The sequence below is a fragment of the Trematomus bernacchii genome, unplaced genomic scaffold, assembly GCF_902827165.1.
Source record: "Trematomus bernacchii unplaced genomic scaffold, fTreBer1.1, whole genome shotgun sequence".
NCBI lineage: Eukaryota > Metazoa > Chordata > Actinopteri > Perciformes > Nototheniidae > Trematomus > Trematomus bernacchii.
In genome coordinates this window covers 15,349,247-15,365,347 of record NW_022987593.1, presented here as the reverse complement: position 1 = coordinate 15,365,347, position 16,101 = coordinate 15,349,247, and the positions used below count along the sequence as shown (strand labels likewise).

General features: G+C 38.6%; 1 protein-coding gene across 1 annotated transcript; it reads left to right on the top strand.

Annotated features, from left to right (window-relative positions):
- Positions 1 to 7,592: 7,592 nt before the first annotated feature.
- On the top strand, positions 7,593 to 14,596 carry LOC117481827 (homeobox protein OTX1 B-like). Its single transcript, XM_034129724.1, has 3 exons — positions 7,593 to 7,683; positions 9,078 to 9,229; positions 13,221 to 14,596. Exons 1-3 carry the CDS (start codon positions 7,593 to 7,595, stop codon positions 13,968 to 13,970), a joined length of 993 nt encoding a protein of 330 aa, XP_033985615.1. The 3' UTR covers positions 13,971 to 14,596.
- The last annotated feature ends 1,505 nt before the right edge of the window (positions 14,597 to 16,101 follow it).

Here is a 16,101-nt window from a genome sequence, read left to right as displayed (position 1 = left end):
TTGGATAAGATAACGAAATAAGTGAGAAAATATCTGGCAAATATTGTGTTTGATTTCTGAGCAGATCTGATCTCAGATGATCTAAATGGCATGACGCATGACATGGTCAGAAATACACAGATTAAACATCACTTGTTCAGAGCAATGGATTTGTAAGGGAAACACATTTACACCACATGTCAAACATGTACTAGACATTATGTCAATTCAAGGTTAAGACAGGTTCACGTGTGTTAATGAAATGTTAAATTACTGCAGCGAAAAAAGGACTTTAATTAAATTCAAAGTAGATCGATGGTTTTAAAGCCAGTTAGAAATGTGGGAGACCTTCTTTTAATTGTGAAAACAAACAATTTAAAACAATAAAAAGCTGAGCATGCATGAGCTACAGGTTGCCTCATGACTACATGCAGATTTCAGTTAGTTTTTATCTAACACACATGTGTCAAACTCAAGGCCCGGGGGCCAAATCAGGCCCTTGGTGGATTTAATTTCGGCCCGCAGGATAATTTCTAATTACTATTAGATCTGGCCCGCCGGTATATTGCATGCACACCTTCACTCCATCCTGAGGGTCTCCTCAGCTCAGAGCCTGACCCCAAACATTGATGACCTTGCACCCAAGATGAGATGCCAAGTATCTGGCTTGAACTAGCATCACAGAGCAGCACACTGAGTTCACATGGATGTTTCCTTCTGCACTTTCTTTCTCACGACAACAGGGCATGTTTGGTTTTTTCTTTGAGGGAAATCGTTTTGTTGAAGCTGTTGTTGGCCTGTGGAGAAATGTAATCATAAGAAATGACTCTGGAAAAGCTGCAGATAGAGCCATAAGAAATGAATGCAACTGATTATTTAATGTTTAATGTTGTTTTTATAGGCAATCATTTAAGCTTTGTTAGTTCCAGGTTTAATATGTGCAATAAGTTCATTTCAATACGTTTTGCAATAAACATTGAACCAGTCCGGCCCTCGACTAGCACCCATTTTTTTATATTGGCCCACTGTGTATTTGAGTTTGACACCCCTGCTCTAGCACTTTCCAGGCTCTATTGAGAAACCAGATCTATAAATAAAATGTTCCACTAATGAAATCACACTTTAATAATACTGCTGTCAAACCCTATAGGTTTAGTATTGTATGATGACGTCTCCCCCGTTGAAACATTGATATAACTGTCTTTTCTTGAAAGAAAGTGGCCATGCTTTTAATTTGATGTATGTTTAGTTGTTTGTGTTTTTCTAATGGACTTTGAGTCTGAAAAAGATGATGATGGAACAAACAAGTGCACATTTTTTCCTCTATCCAAACCACACACACACAGCTACTTTTAAGAAATTGTGATGTTAATTAAATCTGGATTTAGTCACTGATCCAGCCCCAGATATATTTTTAAAGGATCTATTATTTGCTTTAACAGGTCCATCGGGAACTGTATTTCCTGGCCTATATCTGTTGCTTTGAGAAATGCTTTAATTATGTTACTCCACCTCTGAATGTGTTTTCTCCTTGAGTATAATTCCTACTTCTTGCAAGTGTTTCTGTCAAACATATTTCTCCTGTGATGAGCTATAGTGTCCTACTCCGTCACCAAGAACACTCCTTCATTTCTGAGACGTCGTACTCAGAAGAAAAGTAACAGCTGGGTCAAGTGAGTCCATGAATGTGAGAGAGGCTACACTTTCAGTCTCATTCTCCAAATATAGAGAGCACTCATCGTACCTGCAGGTCTACAGCTGATCCACGTCAGTCCCAGTATTGATATTGCACATTGCATGAAGGTACTAGTGTTTGTTTTTTAAATGAATAAATGCTGCTTAAAGTTCTCTACAAGCTCCCTTTAGAAAGACCTAAAAGCTATTTGACATGTATTTTGTTAGCTTGTCTTTAAAGTCGTTAACAGACGGACGGACAAAAGAAATAACAATTTTAAAACGTATTAAGAGGAAAAGCAATGTTTTAAAATATGAAAAATCTAATGTATTCACTGCAATAACCTTTTTTTAACTAAATAATCTATAAATAAGTATGCACCCTGTAGGTTAATCCTTTAAATAAATACATAAATCTGTGTCATTTCTGCGGTAAGATGAAGCGTTACTGCTTTTGTGATGTACAGGATGTTACATAATCACATGCCGGCTTGTATACGTCACCGTCCTGTCTCATGTCATAATGAAAGGTTGGAATCAGTTTGTCTCCGAGCACACTGACAGTATCTGAATACAAATTATCATTTATTTTCACGTTGCTGAGACAGTGCAGGCCTTCGAGAACACAGCCATACCTTTTGTGTTTTCTCTCTACAAATTCCCATAAACCACATGAAAGAAAAACCTTTGAACAGGTGGATTTCCACGTTTAGACTTTTCCATCAACGAAACAACTTGAATATTTCTCACAACTTGTCCACGATTAATATTTGTATTCATCGTAACAATCTGCCAGTTCATTTCACATGCATTTTAAAAACTGAGCATCAGCCACCAACAAACAATCACACAGTTTATCAAATGACCTTCTGCATAAATAATTACAAAGATCAAAATGTATTCAAACACACACAGCTTGTTTTTCCAACAGATCTTCACATGACACACACAGACACACACACACACACACACACACACACACACACACCCACACACACACACACACACACACACACACACACACACACACACACACACACACACACACACACACACACAGCCTCGAGGAAGAAATAGTTCCAGTGTTTGATTTTTTTTTAAATGAATTTACATCATCTCAAACATGACAGCTACATTTTAAAAACCTGATGGAGACAGTTTTGCACTTCTAAAAAGTTGTATACATATCATTTCACTTAGCTATCAACAGGGGAACACCAAGTGTGTCTTACCTGAGAGTCCCAGCAGAGCAAATGTTCTCCTGTTGAATCCAAATCAAAGTGTTTTTGGTTCTCATGTTGCCTGCTGAGCTGCACTTTTCCTGCAGCCTGAAGCCAAACTCAAGGTTGTCAGCTGATGTTAAAGGGCTTCTCCTCCCGCTCCTGTCTCTGCACGGCAGGTTTTGTGTGTTTTTGTTCCTGTAAAGCGTGCAGCAGCCTGGCCGGAGCGTCCTGCATGCTTTCTGACAACCTTGGATTTTATGCATCATGCTTTTAATAAGCGCCGACAACACAGAGGAGAAGCCTCTCCAAACTTAACCCCCTCCAACTCCAACACACACACACACACACACACACACACACACACACACACACACACACACACACACACACACACACACACACACACACACACACACACACACACACACACACACACACACACACCTCTTAAGGCTGCCTGATCCTTGGATTTGCTGGGTTTAGTATTAAGAAAATACTCCTGCAATTTGGGATTAGACCCCAAAAACCCTCACAACAACAATGACTCCGTCCATTTGATATCTTGATACTTGTGATCAATTACTGGCTTTGTTGCCGTCGGCCACAGCCAATTTCGGAGGGCCCACAGAGGAAATGAGACCCCAAACATATGCAACATTATCATTTCTGCACAACCTGCCATTTGTTTTATTTTGATTGTTTTATTAATAGGCTGTGTTGTGCCAGGAGAAGGCCACCATAAGGTTACATTTCTCAACAGGCACTTCCTGCATTATTTAATTACTTATATTGTGTGGAACTTAAGCAATTTGTTCACTAATAGGTTACCTAATTAATATGTTTATTAATGTAGAAGGCCTATATAATTTGCAGAAAGTATTGTTAACATAATGTAGCCTCTGCATTTGCCTTAAGTGTTCTGTCAATAGTCACAAATGCAATAGACACATTTACAAAAGCAGAACATATTTATGATTCTTGATTATTTAGGGAATCCTGTTTATTTAATTCACATGTCGTTCAATTTAAATAGTTTAAATCATGAAAGCAGAATCTCTGTTTAATCAGATACACATGTTTAATTAGTGCATTTCTTTTTTGTTGGCAGATATTCTTTATTTATTTCTGAGTTGAATCAGCTGGTTGAGATTATCAGTGTTGTTTAGAGGCGATAATACCTCCTGTTGTATTCAATGGATCCACTATAGGCTTATATTTAGAGTTAATAAAAAAGATTACCCTATATTTTTTGGGCCTTAGACATTTTTAAAGTGATTTGTTGCAACGAAAAGTAGTTTAATCCTGATAGTGCATGGGCCTGGCAGCTTTAATAAAGTACTCTAAAAAATGTAATGGGTCACTTGGTATGCCATAAACCACATTAAAGCGTAATTGTTGTTTTGTTTACGATGCAAACAAACTCAAATGTGCCAGTTCAATTTGACTTCTTCCGTCATAGGCAAAATATGGGTCAACTGCTGTGCTAATAGCGTCATAAAGCGAAACAAATAAAACATTACAGAGTGTGCATAATTACTGTTTAACGTCAACTAGTGTGTCTTAAATTAGCGGCTAAATCAGACAGGAGTCGCTGTAATGGCAGCCGGCCGTTTCTCTCCTTCAACTTTCCGACACGAACGTTCCCTCCGCGTCATGTGACACGCGTTCCATCCGAAGAGGGGCGGGTGTTTCGGCGCCAAGCTCCCAAGCTGATTGGCCGCCCGCATCCCCCTTCCATCCGCGGAGCGCTGTGATTGGCTGGGAGGACTCAGAGCAGAGTGCTTCCCTTGACTCATAGAGCGTGGGGCCTCCGAGACGAGCATCAATCTCTTTATCCGTCAACACCGACAGGAGAGAGAAGTATTGCGGAGCGAGAGTAAAAAAACAACAATTCTTTTTTATTTCTCTGCGTAGAAATGTTTGTTTTCTAGTTTCGAAACTGCTGAACGTGCGTTACCTCTGCCAGAAAACAACAAACTTTCCTCCATGTGGATATTTTTTCGAAATCTGGATCTCTTTGGTTTGACATTTAACAAGGATTAAAAGAAAGAAGGAGTCTGAAGAAGGTGAGACTATACCTGCTTTGATTTTGTTTTCATTCATCCTGTGTATTCCCCCTTTATTAACAGTAAATGCCATCGCTTACACTAACATTAACCTGCTGAAATTATATTTAGGGCAACAGCTATTTATTATTTAAAATATATGTTTAAGTAGCCTACATCTTAATTTGGAAGCCCCTAAATCAAGACTGTAATAAACGAAAACACACTGATTTAAATGTATTGGCCTATTTGTTCATATTTAAAAAGCTTCATTGATTTGTCTCCTATGACAAAGAGGAAAACAAAATAGCAACATTTCCCCCCCTTGTATTTAATGTAACTTTTACTTAAAGGTGGGCTTTATCTGTATCTGTTTTAGCTGTATTTCCTCCCATCAGTTCAGCCTGCGGTCCGGTTGCTCTCCTGATAACAGCCTTTCTGCTAATTGTCGCCCTGTAGATCTAATCTAAATTGTAATGGACTTCATTTGCAAACAGTTTTAAAAGAATTTACATTCTGTGCCTGGGCTCCTTCCTGCGGTTATGGAAATAAGAAAGTCTTTATGTGGAGTGTTAACGCCTCAGTTCAGGTCCCTTCACTGCAGAAAAAGCTGCTATTAGTCCGAAATGTGAGCCTTGTATACCTGCTAAAAGGACCCCAGTGGATTATGGAAATTCTTATCTAAATACATTGTCTTACACTAATACTGACAGTTAATTACTAAGGGAGTTTATTAAGCTTAAGTTCTGCAAGAAACAAATCAGTAAATCGGGATATTTATTAATTCTGACTTTAGATATGTGTCTCTTTACAGGCTGTATATAATGTTCATTTAATTATGTATATCATCAGTCTTTAACCACATGTTTTGTATTTAATTAGGCTACATTTAATACTCTATACTAACTATTGTTCAGCTTCATTTAGATGCATAATGTGACAGTGTGTGTTTATCATGTTTTCATCGTGTTAAAAGTTCACATGGTTTCTTACATTTGCGGAAAAAGAGCGTCAGAGAGACAAATAATAAATATACATTGCATTAAATTACCCTAAAAGACATGGCAAAAGTCAGCAAATGGATATTAGCAGATACATTAAGTCCAACAAACAAATTAAAGCATTACCGAAAAAATGGGACACTGCAAAATCCAGAAGTAGAAAAAATAACATACGTTTTATTTAATGCATCAAGTCTGAGTCTCTAATTGAGTAAATAAGATTTAGTCTGACATTCCTGCAGAGATATTCAGAGGTGAGAGAAGTCTCGAGTGGCCTGTAATTTAAACGTGTGTCTCCACAGGTCGATTTAATTGTAAGCTATTGAATTAATTAAAACGTAATGAAGATCCGAGTGATAACAGGCCTCTGTGATGCTGCTGTGTCACTGGGGTCTGCATTAGCAGCAGTTTGCCCATCGTTACTATCATTATTATTTACAATAAGAGTTTCTCCCACTTAGCTGAGTGACACTTTTCACCTTAAATGTGTCTTTGATTTACTCAAACTGACTGTAACTGTTGTTATCTCTAAACACTACAAAGTTAAGGTATAATGTCGTTTTTATTTCACATTTATAAATAGTTATTGTGAGTATTTGTAGCCTACTTTCTCAATTTGAGCTTGAAGTGTCTTCGTGGCCTGGACGTCCCTTTTTATTTCTAGATCAAATTAGGATGCTTCAACAATTTAACGTGCACATGCAGATCAATTCTCCTTAAAACTAACATATTTTCCACTTCAATTATTACAGCTATTTTTAATTGGATCAGATTTAGCTTGTAAATAAGTCCGAGGATTATTCCCGAGGCCATCTGGCTTCATTACTTTGTGAAATCACATCCTTGGTCTTTTAGGAATTAATTAAAAACGTCCAAAACGTGAAATACACACGTTTTTATTCACAATCAGCAGGGTTAATCACATTGACTGATTGCACAGTTTAATGCTTTCGACACTGTTCAAAACATGCTGTTAAAGTTCATATAAATAGACCGTAAGAAAGTGGTTTTATTTAGGGGGGAAATGTGACTTTTAATCAGTTTGTATGAGTTTGGTTAAGAGTTAGATAATAAAAGAGGAGGCCTTCGTAGAAAAGTAAAATGTATTTTCCTTATTGAACACAAACTGGCTTTTTATTAGGTCATAGTATGCATTAACACTTATAACCGATAATTACATCGTTTATTTCAGTGTATTTCGACGTGATTTCTTCAAACTCACCGTGCTTCTTTGTCTCGGAGGAGCCGAGTCATTTACATTTGCTTTCAACACTGTAAAAAACATGCAGTGAAATTAGAAAAGTTGCCAAGTAGTGAATTGAGCTTTTAAGACAAAATGACTGATCTCGAAAATATGTGTGACTTTTAATCAGGTTAGTTAAGAGTTACGATAAGAAAGTGGAGGCCTATTTAAAATGTGTTTCTGCTTAACTGAACACAGGCCGTTGTGTTTTATCACGTTGTTTGATGCATCATTAAAAAGTGTATTTCGACTTATTTCTTGCCCAAACTCACGGAGCTTCTTTGTCTCGCAGTATAGCTTCACACCGGGGGATTTTCACACCTTCACACCGGGAGACCTGCACCTCTCCTCCCGTCCAGACCCCGGTCCCCCCCCCCCCCCCCCCCCCCCCCCCCCCCCCCTCCCCTCCCCTCACCCGGGCTCCAGCATGATGTCTTACCTCAAACAGGCCCCGTACGGGATGAACGGGATGGGCCTGAGCTCCATGGACCTGCTGCACCCGTCGGTGGGATACCCCGGTACGGAGCACTTATACCGGGGAAACTAGACCAGTTAAAGCAGATTTAAAATACAACTTTACAGGGAATTAATCACTGTGGTTTTAAACAACACGTCTAAAGGTTTTACATCGGACCACAAGAGCAGACATATGCAAAATAACATCTTAAAAATACAACTTCAATACATCGTGGTTAACACAGCACTCTTGCATAAATTAGATTACATTTATCTTATAATAAAACCTGTAAACTTTGTTTCTCCAAATATTTCGATATTACTGTTATGGTATGCTGTGGTGTTACTGTTTTTATTGTTATTATAGGCTTTTTATGTTTACGGACATGTGCAAAAAACGACTTATAATACAACTTTCCAGGGAATTATTCACTGTGGTTTTAAACAACACGTCTGTGGTTTGACATCATCGGACCACAAGAGCAGACATGTGCATAATAACATCTTAAAAATACAACTTCATTTCACTGTGGTGTATAAGTTAGACTACATTTATCTTATAATACAACCTGTAAAATGTGGTTCTTCAAATATTTCGATGTTACTGTTAGGATATGCTGTGGTGTTGTTTTTCTTTTTTATTTGAGGCCTTTGTGTTTATTTCCCCGGTACGGACCACACATACAACAAACTATTTTAAATACAACTTTCCAGGGAATTATTCAGTGTGGTTTCTAACAGGTCTTACATGTCTCTTAATAATACTTCCATATCTCCAAATATTTCGATTTTACTGATTGGCTATGCTGTGGTGTTCCTTATATTTGGATACCTCACGATTGTATGATCAAGACGGATATTGTTCTTACATCCATTTGAAGTAATAGGCTGCTTTTACACCGATAAATACTCCTGTTGTCTGGTTAGTAATAACACATACAGTCGAGTTAAATAAATTATTTTGAAGTTAGTTTTAGAAGCTGAACAGAAAAGGTGATGATTGCTATTTGGGACACTTGGTGTATGCACGTTTAACGATGTGTGTGATATTAGTCTTTGATTCTAACTCGGTGCTTCTGCATTTTGCACAATGAAGTTGTAATTTGTAAAAAGAATAGGCTAGTTTAGTTACGTCTATCGCTTTAATGTCGATGATAATACGCTCCTCTATCGATGCACTTTTTAAAACGTTGTTATACTCGAAAGACGTCGAAATAAGCGAAAGAAACTGGGGTTCTGCAAATGGAAAAATGACAACAAAAACAAGTAGGGCCTAAAACAAAAATGAAGACACGGCCTGAGTAAAACAGTGAAACTATCCAAACAACTGCATTTACGCAGGATGGATCTCACAATATATGACAAGATTCAGTCTCTAACTTTTTGAGCAATATTCAAGTTGTTTTTGAAAGTCCTGGACAGAGTAATTTACGAGTTTTTTGTATTTTTCTTGCAGGAAACCCGCGGAAGCAGCGCCGCGAGCGGACCACCTTTACGCGGACGCAGCTGGACATCCTGGAGTCGTTGTTCGGCAAGACGCGCTACCCGGACATCTTCATGAGGGAGGAGGTGGCGCTGAAGATCAACCTGCCCGAGTCCAGAGTGCAGGTACGAGGAACTACACATACTACACCACAATACATATAACAAATAACGTTTTTAACCTCATTTGTTTGGAAAAGGGGACATTTAAACTTTTAAAAATACTAATTATAATCGGATTTAAGAGGTTTCAGTTGAGTTTACTCTTACTTCAATCTGCTGAGGTTAATCAAATCACCTTTCTATTGCATTGACTCTATTTTGGTTATAAGCAGTAACTTGTAATTAAGTGATAGCAGTAATACCAAAGTGTAGAAACACTCTGTTAAAAGTAACATTCATCAAAAGTTTACTTAAATGAAAGCACAAATGAATTAGAAAAATATACTTAAAGTACCAACACTTAAAGTAATCATTATGTAAAATAGCCATTTTCAGAGTAATATATAATATACAGGATCACAATTCATAATGCATCAATGTGTATATCATTTACATTTTGCAGCTAGTAAAAGTGGAGCTAACTTTAATTACTTTTTATATTGCCAGGTATCTAAATCCATAAATGATTAGCTTAGGAGTGTAATATTAAATAGAAAGTACAAATAATGCAACATTGTACTTAAGTACAGTAATTCAGTAATGGCACTTTACTACTTACCACAACTGGATATGGTAAAACTTTGGCAAAGAGTTGGATGTTGAAAAAGGTAAATACTTGCAATTAATTCAGATATTCAGAGGCAGAAAGCGTTCGCAGCTCAAGTGTCCTTCAGGCGGAGAGTTTCATGCTCTACTGTTACATCTCATTTACTTCTCTAAATAACACATCGTCCTCAAAGACTTTCATGCATCATTTTTAAACTCCTGACCGACTTTCTGTGTTTCACCTCAGGCCTCGGCACAATTAGCTCCAGAGTTAGAGTAAGAAAAGTTCAGCTATTATTGATCAAGTAGAGACAAGTCTTTAATCAAAGGAGAGAATTTGGCCGGTGAGCTTTCTTTAGAAAAGGCTCAGAGAGATTTTCCAGCCCGGCTTTAGCGGCCCTCTGCTGGGCTTAAAGCTGCAATTATGGCTGCAGCTTCTCGGCTTTCTGCTGCTGACAGGCCGCTTTTACAGCCTCTCTGATTCCCTCTGACAGGCAGGAGCAGGATTATCACTACAGCAGGAGTGGCTGTTGGTATTTTCCTGGATGCACATTGTCAGGTTTTTAATATTAGTATTATAGGCCCACTGCAAGTATACCTAATTCACTGTTATAGGACATATATTTTTACATTTTAAACCAGGTTAACCCTTAGATGCATAAGTGGGTCTTTTTTTACCCGGTGAGGTGGTTTTCTTGAAGCATCTTTGTAATTAATTTAGAGCTATTCCTCTAAAAACATGTTTTGGATATCATGACATTCACATTTTAAATTTACATTTCATACATTTTAAGAAATTGTAGTTTTTGTATTACTACCCCAAGCTTCCATAAGTAGGTCAAAAATGACCCGTATGCATTTTCTATGGGATTCTATGGGAACCTTTGATTCTTATCACCTGTTGCTGTCAGGAATACATTCACTATAGACCACACAGACGACATCACAAGTGACACCTCTCAGGAAGATTATTTCACACAGCAAGATCTGATACCTGTCAGTATAATAATAATAATACATTATATTTTTATAGGGCTTTTCAAGGACTCAAAATCGCTTTACAATATAAGGGAAGGTTAGGGTGGGGGGTATAGGACTATCAAACTTGATCAACCGGCATGGATTGATGGGGGGTGGGCTATGAGTAGACAAGAGGAGAAGAGATGAGTTCTGAAAAGGGACTGGAATACTGTGAGGGTCTCAGAATAGCGGAGATCTTTGCATCAATATGTTCAAAACGTTTTTTTTCTAAATGTAAAAAGATGTCTAAAATTATAAATAGTGAAAAATTAAATATAAAATATTTCTAGTGTGAACCAAAATATAATACTAAATATTATACAAGTGATTTTTCTTAACCAAAATGAAAAAAATGGCATAAAAACACATATTATTCTAATACGGGTCCTTTTTGAGTGTAGGGTCTGTCACTCGTGGTGCATCTAAGGGCTAAGTACTTTTCTCAGTGTGAAGTCATTGGCTTTAACTCCAGGTCATGTACATACTGGAAACCATTGACACATGTACTTCACCTGTTTTCTGTCTTGTTAGCATAGAAGTCAGCCACACTGAGGAGCTGTTTAGGTGTATTTTGTTTGAGTATAAATATACATATTCTAGTATATATTTTTTAAAGTACAACATCAAAACAACCACAATGTCCTGAAGTTATTTCCACCATTGTTGCTGATGTGTCCGCTGTCATCTAAAAGTTAGCAAGATGGCAACAAACAGAAAACTACATTTAAAACAATTAAAGCAGACAATCATTGACATTAACAAAAACAATCTGGTCAGGGTATTTGTATGTACATGTTGCACTGTTACTAATAATATTAATAATTGAGTTAGACAAACATTTGATCATGTTATTCTTGTTATGCAAATATCCCTTCATTAGGGAACATTTACTGAATGAGTTGTTGCTCAGTGTTTGTTGCCAGAAAAACTGAATTACACCAAAATTGCTCCAAAAACATATTTGCTCTTTTTTGCTAGTGTCTCCCCATGAAAAGGTCTTATTCTATTTGTCCATATTTCCCCAATTAGAACTACTTTACAAGGAAAAAATAGTCCCTATAAAAGCTGTGTGCAATTAGTATTATTTTATATGTGATTTACCCAGAGTAACAAGGAATTTGTAACATTTGTCAAATTATATTTGTGAGTGTTATTAGCACTCAAATCAACATTGGATTCACTTTTATTATAACAAGGACTTTAGTGAAATCTCCAAAACCTGGACAAATAAAACCAAAATGATCTGTGTGCCTAAATGTGAGAACAGTGAGAACATATATTTTCCCTCTTTCAGTGAAATGACCCTTTAAAGTATGTTCTGAAAACTGTGAGATAATGTGATTCATCCAAAGAAGCAAAACGCATATTCAGGAACTCTTCACATTTACTAGAGTTCTTGCTACTCATGTGTTACTGTAGTCATTTTAGCCAACACAATAAAACAGTCAGTGGATGAAGTGCAGCCAGCAGTAAAGGTCAAAGGTCAGAGCCTCAGTGGGAAGTGTGCAGAAGTCGTTCAGTTCCTGCCAGCTTTCGTCTGTTTTTTGGTTTCTGACTTCGACATGTGACGCTGACCTCTCTCTCTCCTCTCCTCTCCTCTCCTCTCCTCTCCTCTCCTCTCCTCTCCTCTCCTCTCCTCCTCTCCTCTCCTCCTCTCCTCTCCTCTCCTCTCCTCCTCCTCTCCTCTCTCCTCCCCCCTGCAGTGTACATTTTATATTTATTTCCTGCATTATATTTGTTACTGGACATTTGTATTTCCACATGTATATTTTCCACATATATATATATATATATTTAACTTTTTAATGCTATTTTATTTTTATTTCAGAAATACTTTGGACTGTTTATTTCTAGTGTCTTAATTTTCTTTTTTTTCTTAACTTATTGCCTTGTTTTTTTATGCTGCTGCAACGCCAACATTTCCCAAATTGGGATCAATAAAGTACTTATCTCTCTATCTATCTCTCTATCTATCTATCTATCTATCTATCTATCTCTCTCTCTCTCTCTATCCATCCATCCATCCATCCATCCATCCATCTATCTATCTATCTATCTATCTATCTAACTATCTATCTATCTAATCTAACTATCTATCTATCTATCTATCTATCTATCTATCTATCTATCTATCTATCTATCTATCTATCTATCTATCTATCTATCTATCTATCTATCTATCTATCTATCTATCTATCTATCTATCTATCTATCTATCTATCTATCTATCTATCTATCTATCTATCTATCTATCTATCTATCTATCTATCTATCTATCTATCTATCTATCTATCTATCTATCTATCTATCTATCTATCTATCTATCTATCTATCTATCTATCTATCTATCTATCTTATCTAACTATCTATCTCCTCCCTTCTTCCTCAGGTCTGGTTTAAGAACCGGCGGGCCAAGTGTCGTCAGCAGCTGCAGAGCAGCAACAACTCCAAGGCGAAACCCATGAAGAAGAAGTCGTCTCCGACCAGAGAGAGCACGGGATCTGAGAGCAGCGGCCAATTCACTCCTCCAGCCATCTCAACCTCCGCCCCTTCCTCTTCCTCCTCGTCTTCCTCCACCTCTACCTCCGCCCCGGTGTCGTCCATCTGGAGCCCCGCCCCCATCTCTCCCTCCCCAGCTCCTCCTTCTCTCCCCGACCCCACCTCCACGCCCACCAGCGCCTCCTGCATGCAGCGCTCAGCTTCGTCCACCGGGGGCAGCAGCAACACGCCCTCGTACCCGGTGTCCTACAGCCAGACGGCAGCAGCGTACAGCCAGGGCTACCCCACCTCGGCGTCAGGCTCTTATTTTGGCGGGGTTGAGTGTGGTTCCTACTTGGCGCCCATGCACTCCCACCACCACCCGCACCATCAACTCAGCCCCATGACAGGCGGCTCCATGTCAGGACACCCGTCTCACCACCATCACATCGGGCAGACGTCAGGGCACCACCACCATCACCACCACCCGTCTCACCCTCACCACCAGGCCTACAGCGCACCTAGCATCGCTTTCAACTCCACAGATTGTCTGGATTACAAAGAGCAAACAGCGGCGGCGTCTGCGTGGAAACTCAACTTCAACACCTCTGATTGTTTGGACTACAAAGACCAGGCGTCATGGCGCTTCCAGGTGCTGTGACCTCCTCCTCTTCTTCTTCTACTTCTTCTTCTTCTCTGCTTACAAAGAAGTATTGTTTTTGTTGTTGGTTGGTTTATTTTTTTTGAAGATCTAATAGTAAAAGAGACATTTTAAGAAAGTTTATTTGTGAACGAACTGAAACGGAGCACAGGTATCTGAAGCCTCGGGTTTTTCATCAGCGGATCGACTCGTCCCGGATTATTTTTCTACTCCAGAACTCGAGAAAAACCGACTCTTGACGCCTTTCGTAGTAAAATGTCAGTGGAACCTGCAGGATTGTGCAGTCTCGGATCGTCTCGATGATCAATCAATAACTTTGGGATTATTCGTCGAAGAAATAACGTGACAAAATCGTAAATTAGACTCTTGAGTGGGCTTTTCCTAAAGAACGTTTTTTTCCAAACTCGATGCTGCTATGATTTTCAGGTTGCTGATGTTCATTTCTATCTGATTTCCAACTCTCATCTTTGTTCAGAAACTCGTCGTCCAGCCTGTGTTGTATTTTGGAGATTGAATTGCAGCACTTGTTTATAAGGTGAAAGATTTTTGCTATCTGTTCTTCACGGAGGAAAGAAAATAAAAAATGTGAAATTAGACGCAATGTCAGTATTCCATTGAAATTTGAAAATATGTACATTCATGTCTTTATAATAAAGTCTTGTTAAAACTTGAGCAGTCCACGGAAACGTTTATTTCTACGATGAACGATTGGAGTTTGTTTCGTCCACAGAGCCGTTCCTAACGATCACTGCGGCTTCAAAACGAGTCAAACTGAACTGGTTTAACAAGTTAAAGTGTGAACAGTGGCACATTAACAACCGTTGGATCGTTATTGATTATTAAAGCAGCTCCGACCTGCAGGATTTAACCTCCTGTTTGGCCGTGAGTTCACCACAAAGAAGCCATTGGGGATTAGTTACGCTTTGATTCATAAATAAATGATTGTTGTTTTTAACCTTTATGTATTCACTAGGAGCTTTGTTTGTCATTTACGCTGGCTTCACACGCATAGTTGCACATTCACACCTGGAAGCTGCCCAGAACAAACACTGTCTGATTTTTGAGCAGTCGAGGGATTAAATGCTGAATTTATACTCTGATTTTACTCCAAATTAATTCATTTCAAAGGAATTTCCAGAATCCAAAGTACAGTTATGCGAGTCCCTCAAATCAAGTTTAACTTTGGTGAACTTTGATATGCATGACCAAAAGTTAACTGTCTTTATTGTACTTATGTGTGGAGAGAGTCCAAAATTAAGGACGCTATAGCCTCTTATTAGCTGAGTGTTACATGTTATTTAGCATCGATTGTCGGTACAAACTGCACCACAACAGAGACATGGTTAACAGACAGTTAAGTGACAGGAGTCAGTGATAAACAGCCACCAATAGCCGCTTTCACACCAAGTACTTTGCTGTACTTAGTTCCCAGCACTTAGTTCCCAGCACTTAGTTCCCAGCACTTAGTTCCCCCATGGAACAACGAGCCGATTGCGTTCACACCGGAATAAGTCCCTGAGGGAAGATTACGCAAATGATGCCGCTGACGTCACTTCTTCTTCTTCTGCTTTGGGTTTACTGGCAGGCCGCAAACAACTTCACGGGGTATACTGCCACCCGAAGTCCCCGGCCGGAAGTCCCCGGAGTTGGGGACCTTCCGAGTAATGCTAATGCTAATAATGCTAATGCCAGCAAATACAATGGCGGCTTCACAGTTTTACGGGGCGTGGTTTGCAATCCGCCCAGCCAATCAGAAATTGGTACTTTTTTCTCCCCAGGAAAGTACCACCTCTCTAGCAGGCACTAAAAATGGGGGTAAAAGTTCTCGGAACTAAGTTCTCTTTTTGGTGTGAACGCAAAATTCCAGGAACTATCGGAACCAAACGGGAAAAGTACGGGGAAAAGTACTCCGGTGTGAACGCGCCTATTGTAACAAACTTCCCTCCCGACCTTTAATAAATTACGTTCCCAAACAACAAATGTCAATTAATTCAGTTTTCAAATAAAATGTTTTGTTCTAAAGTTCAATGTCTGTTTAGATTCAACAGAAATACGTTTATAACCCTAACCCTATCATATGTGGGTAACATGAAAAAACATGAAAAACAAGTGATTTCAAACCATACAATGA

Bases quoted from the DNA above. Each gene is read 5' to 3' on its own strand.
- LOC117481827 (XM_034129724.1), top strand. From the start codon at position 7,593: ATGATGTCTTACCTCAAACAGGCCCCGTACGGGATGAACGGGATGGGC. The intron at 7,684-9,077 runs GTACGGAGCACT...TTTTTCTTGCAG, and splicing joins CCCGTCGGTGGGATACCCCG to GAAACCCGCGGAAGCAGCGC. The intron at 9,230-13,220 runs GTACGAGGAACT...CTTCTTCCTCAG, and splicing joins TGCCCGAGTCCAGAGTGCAG to GTCTGGTTTAAGAACCGGCG.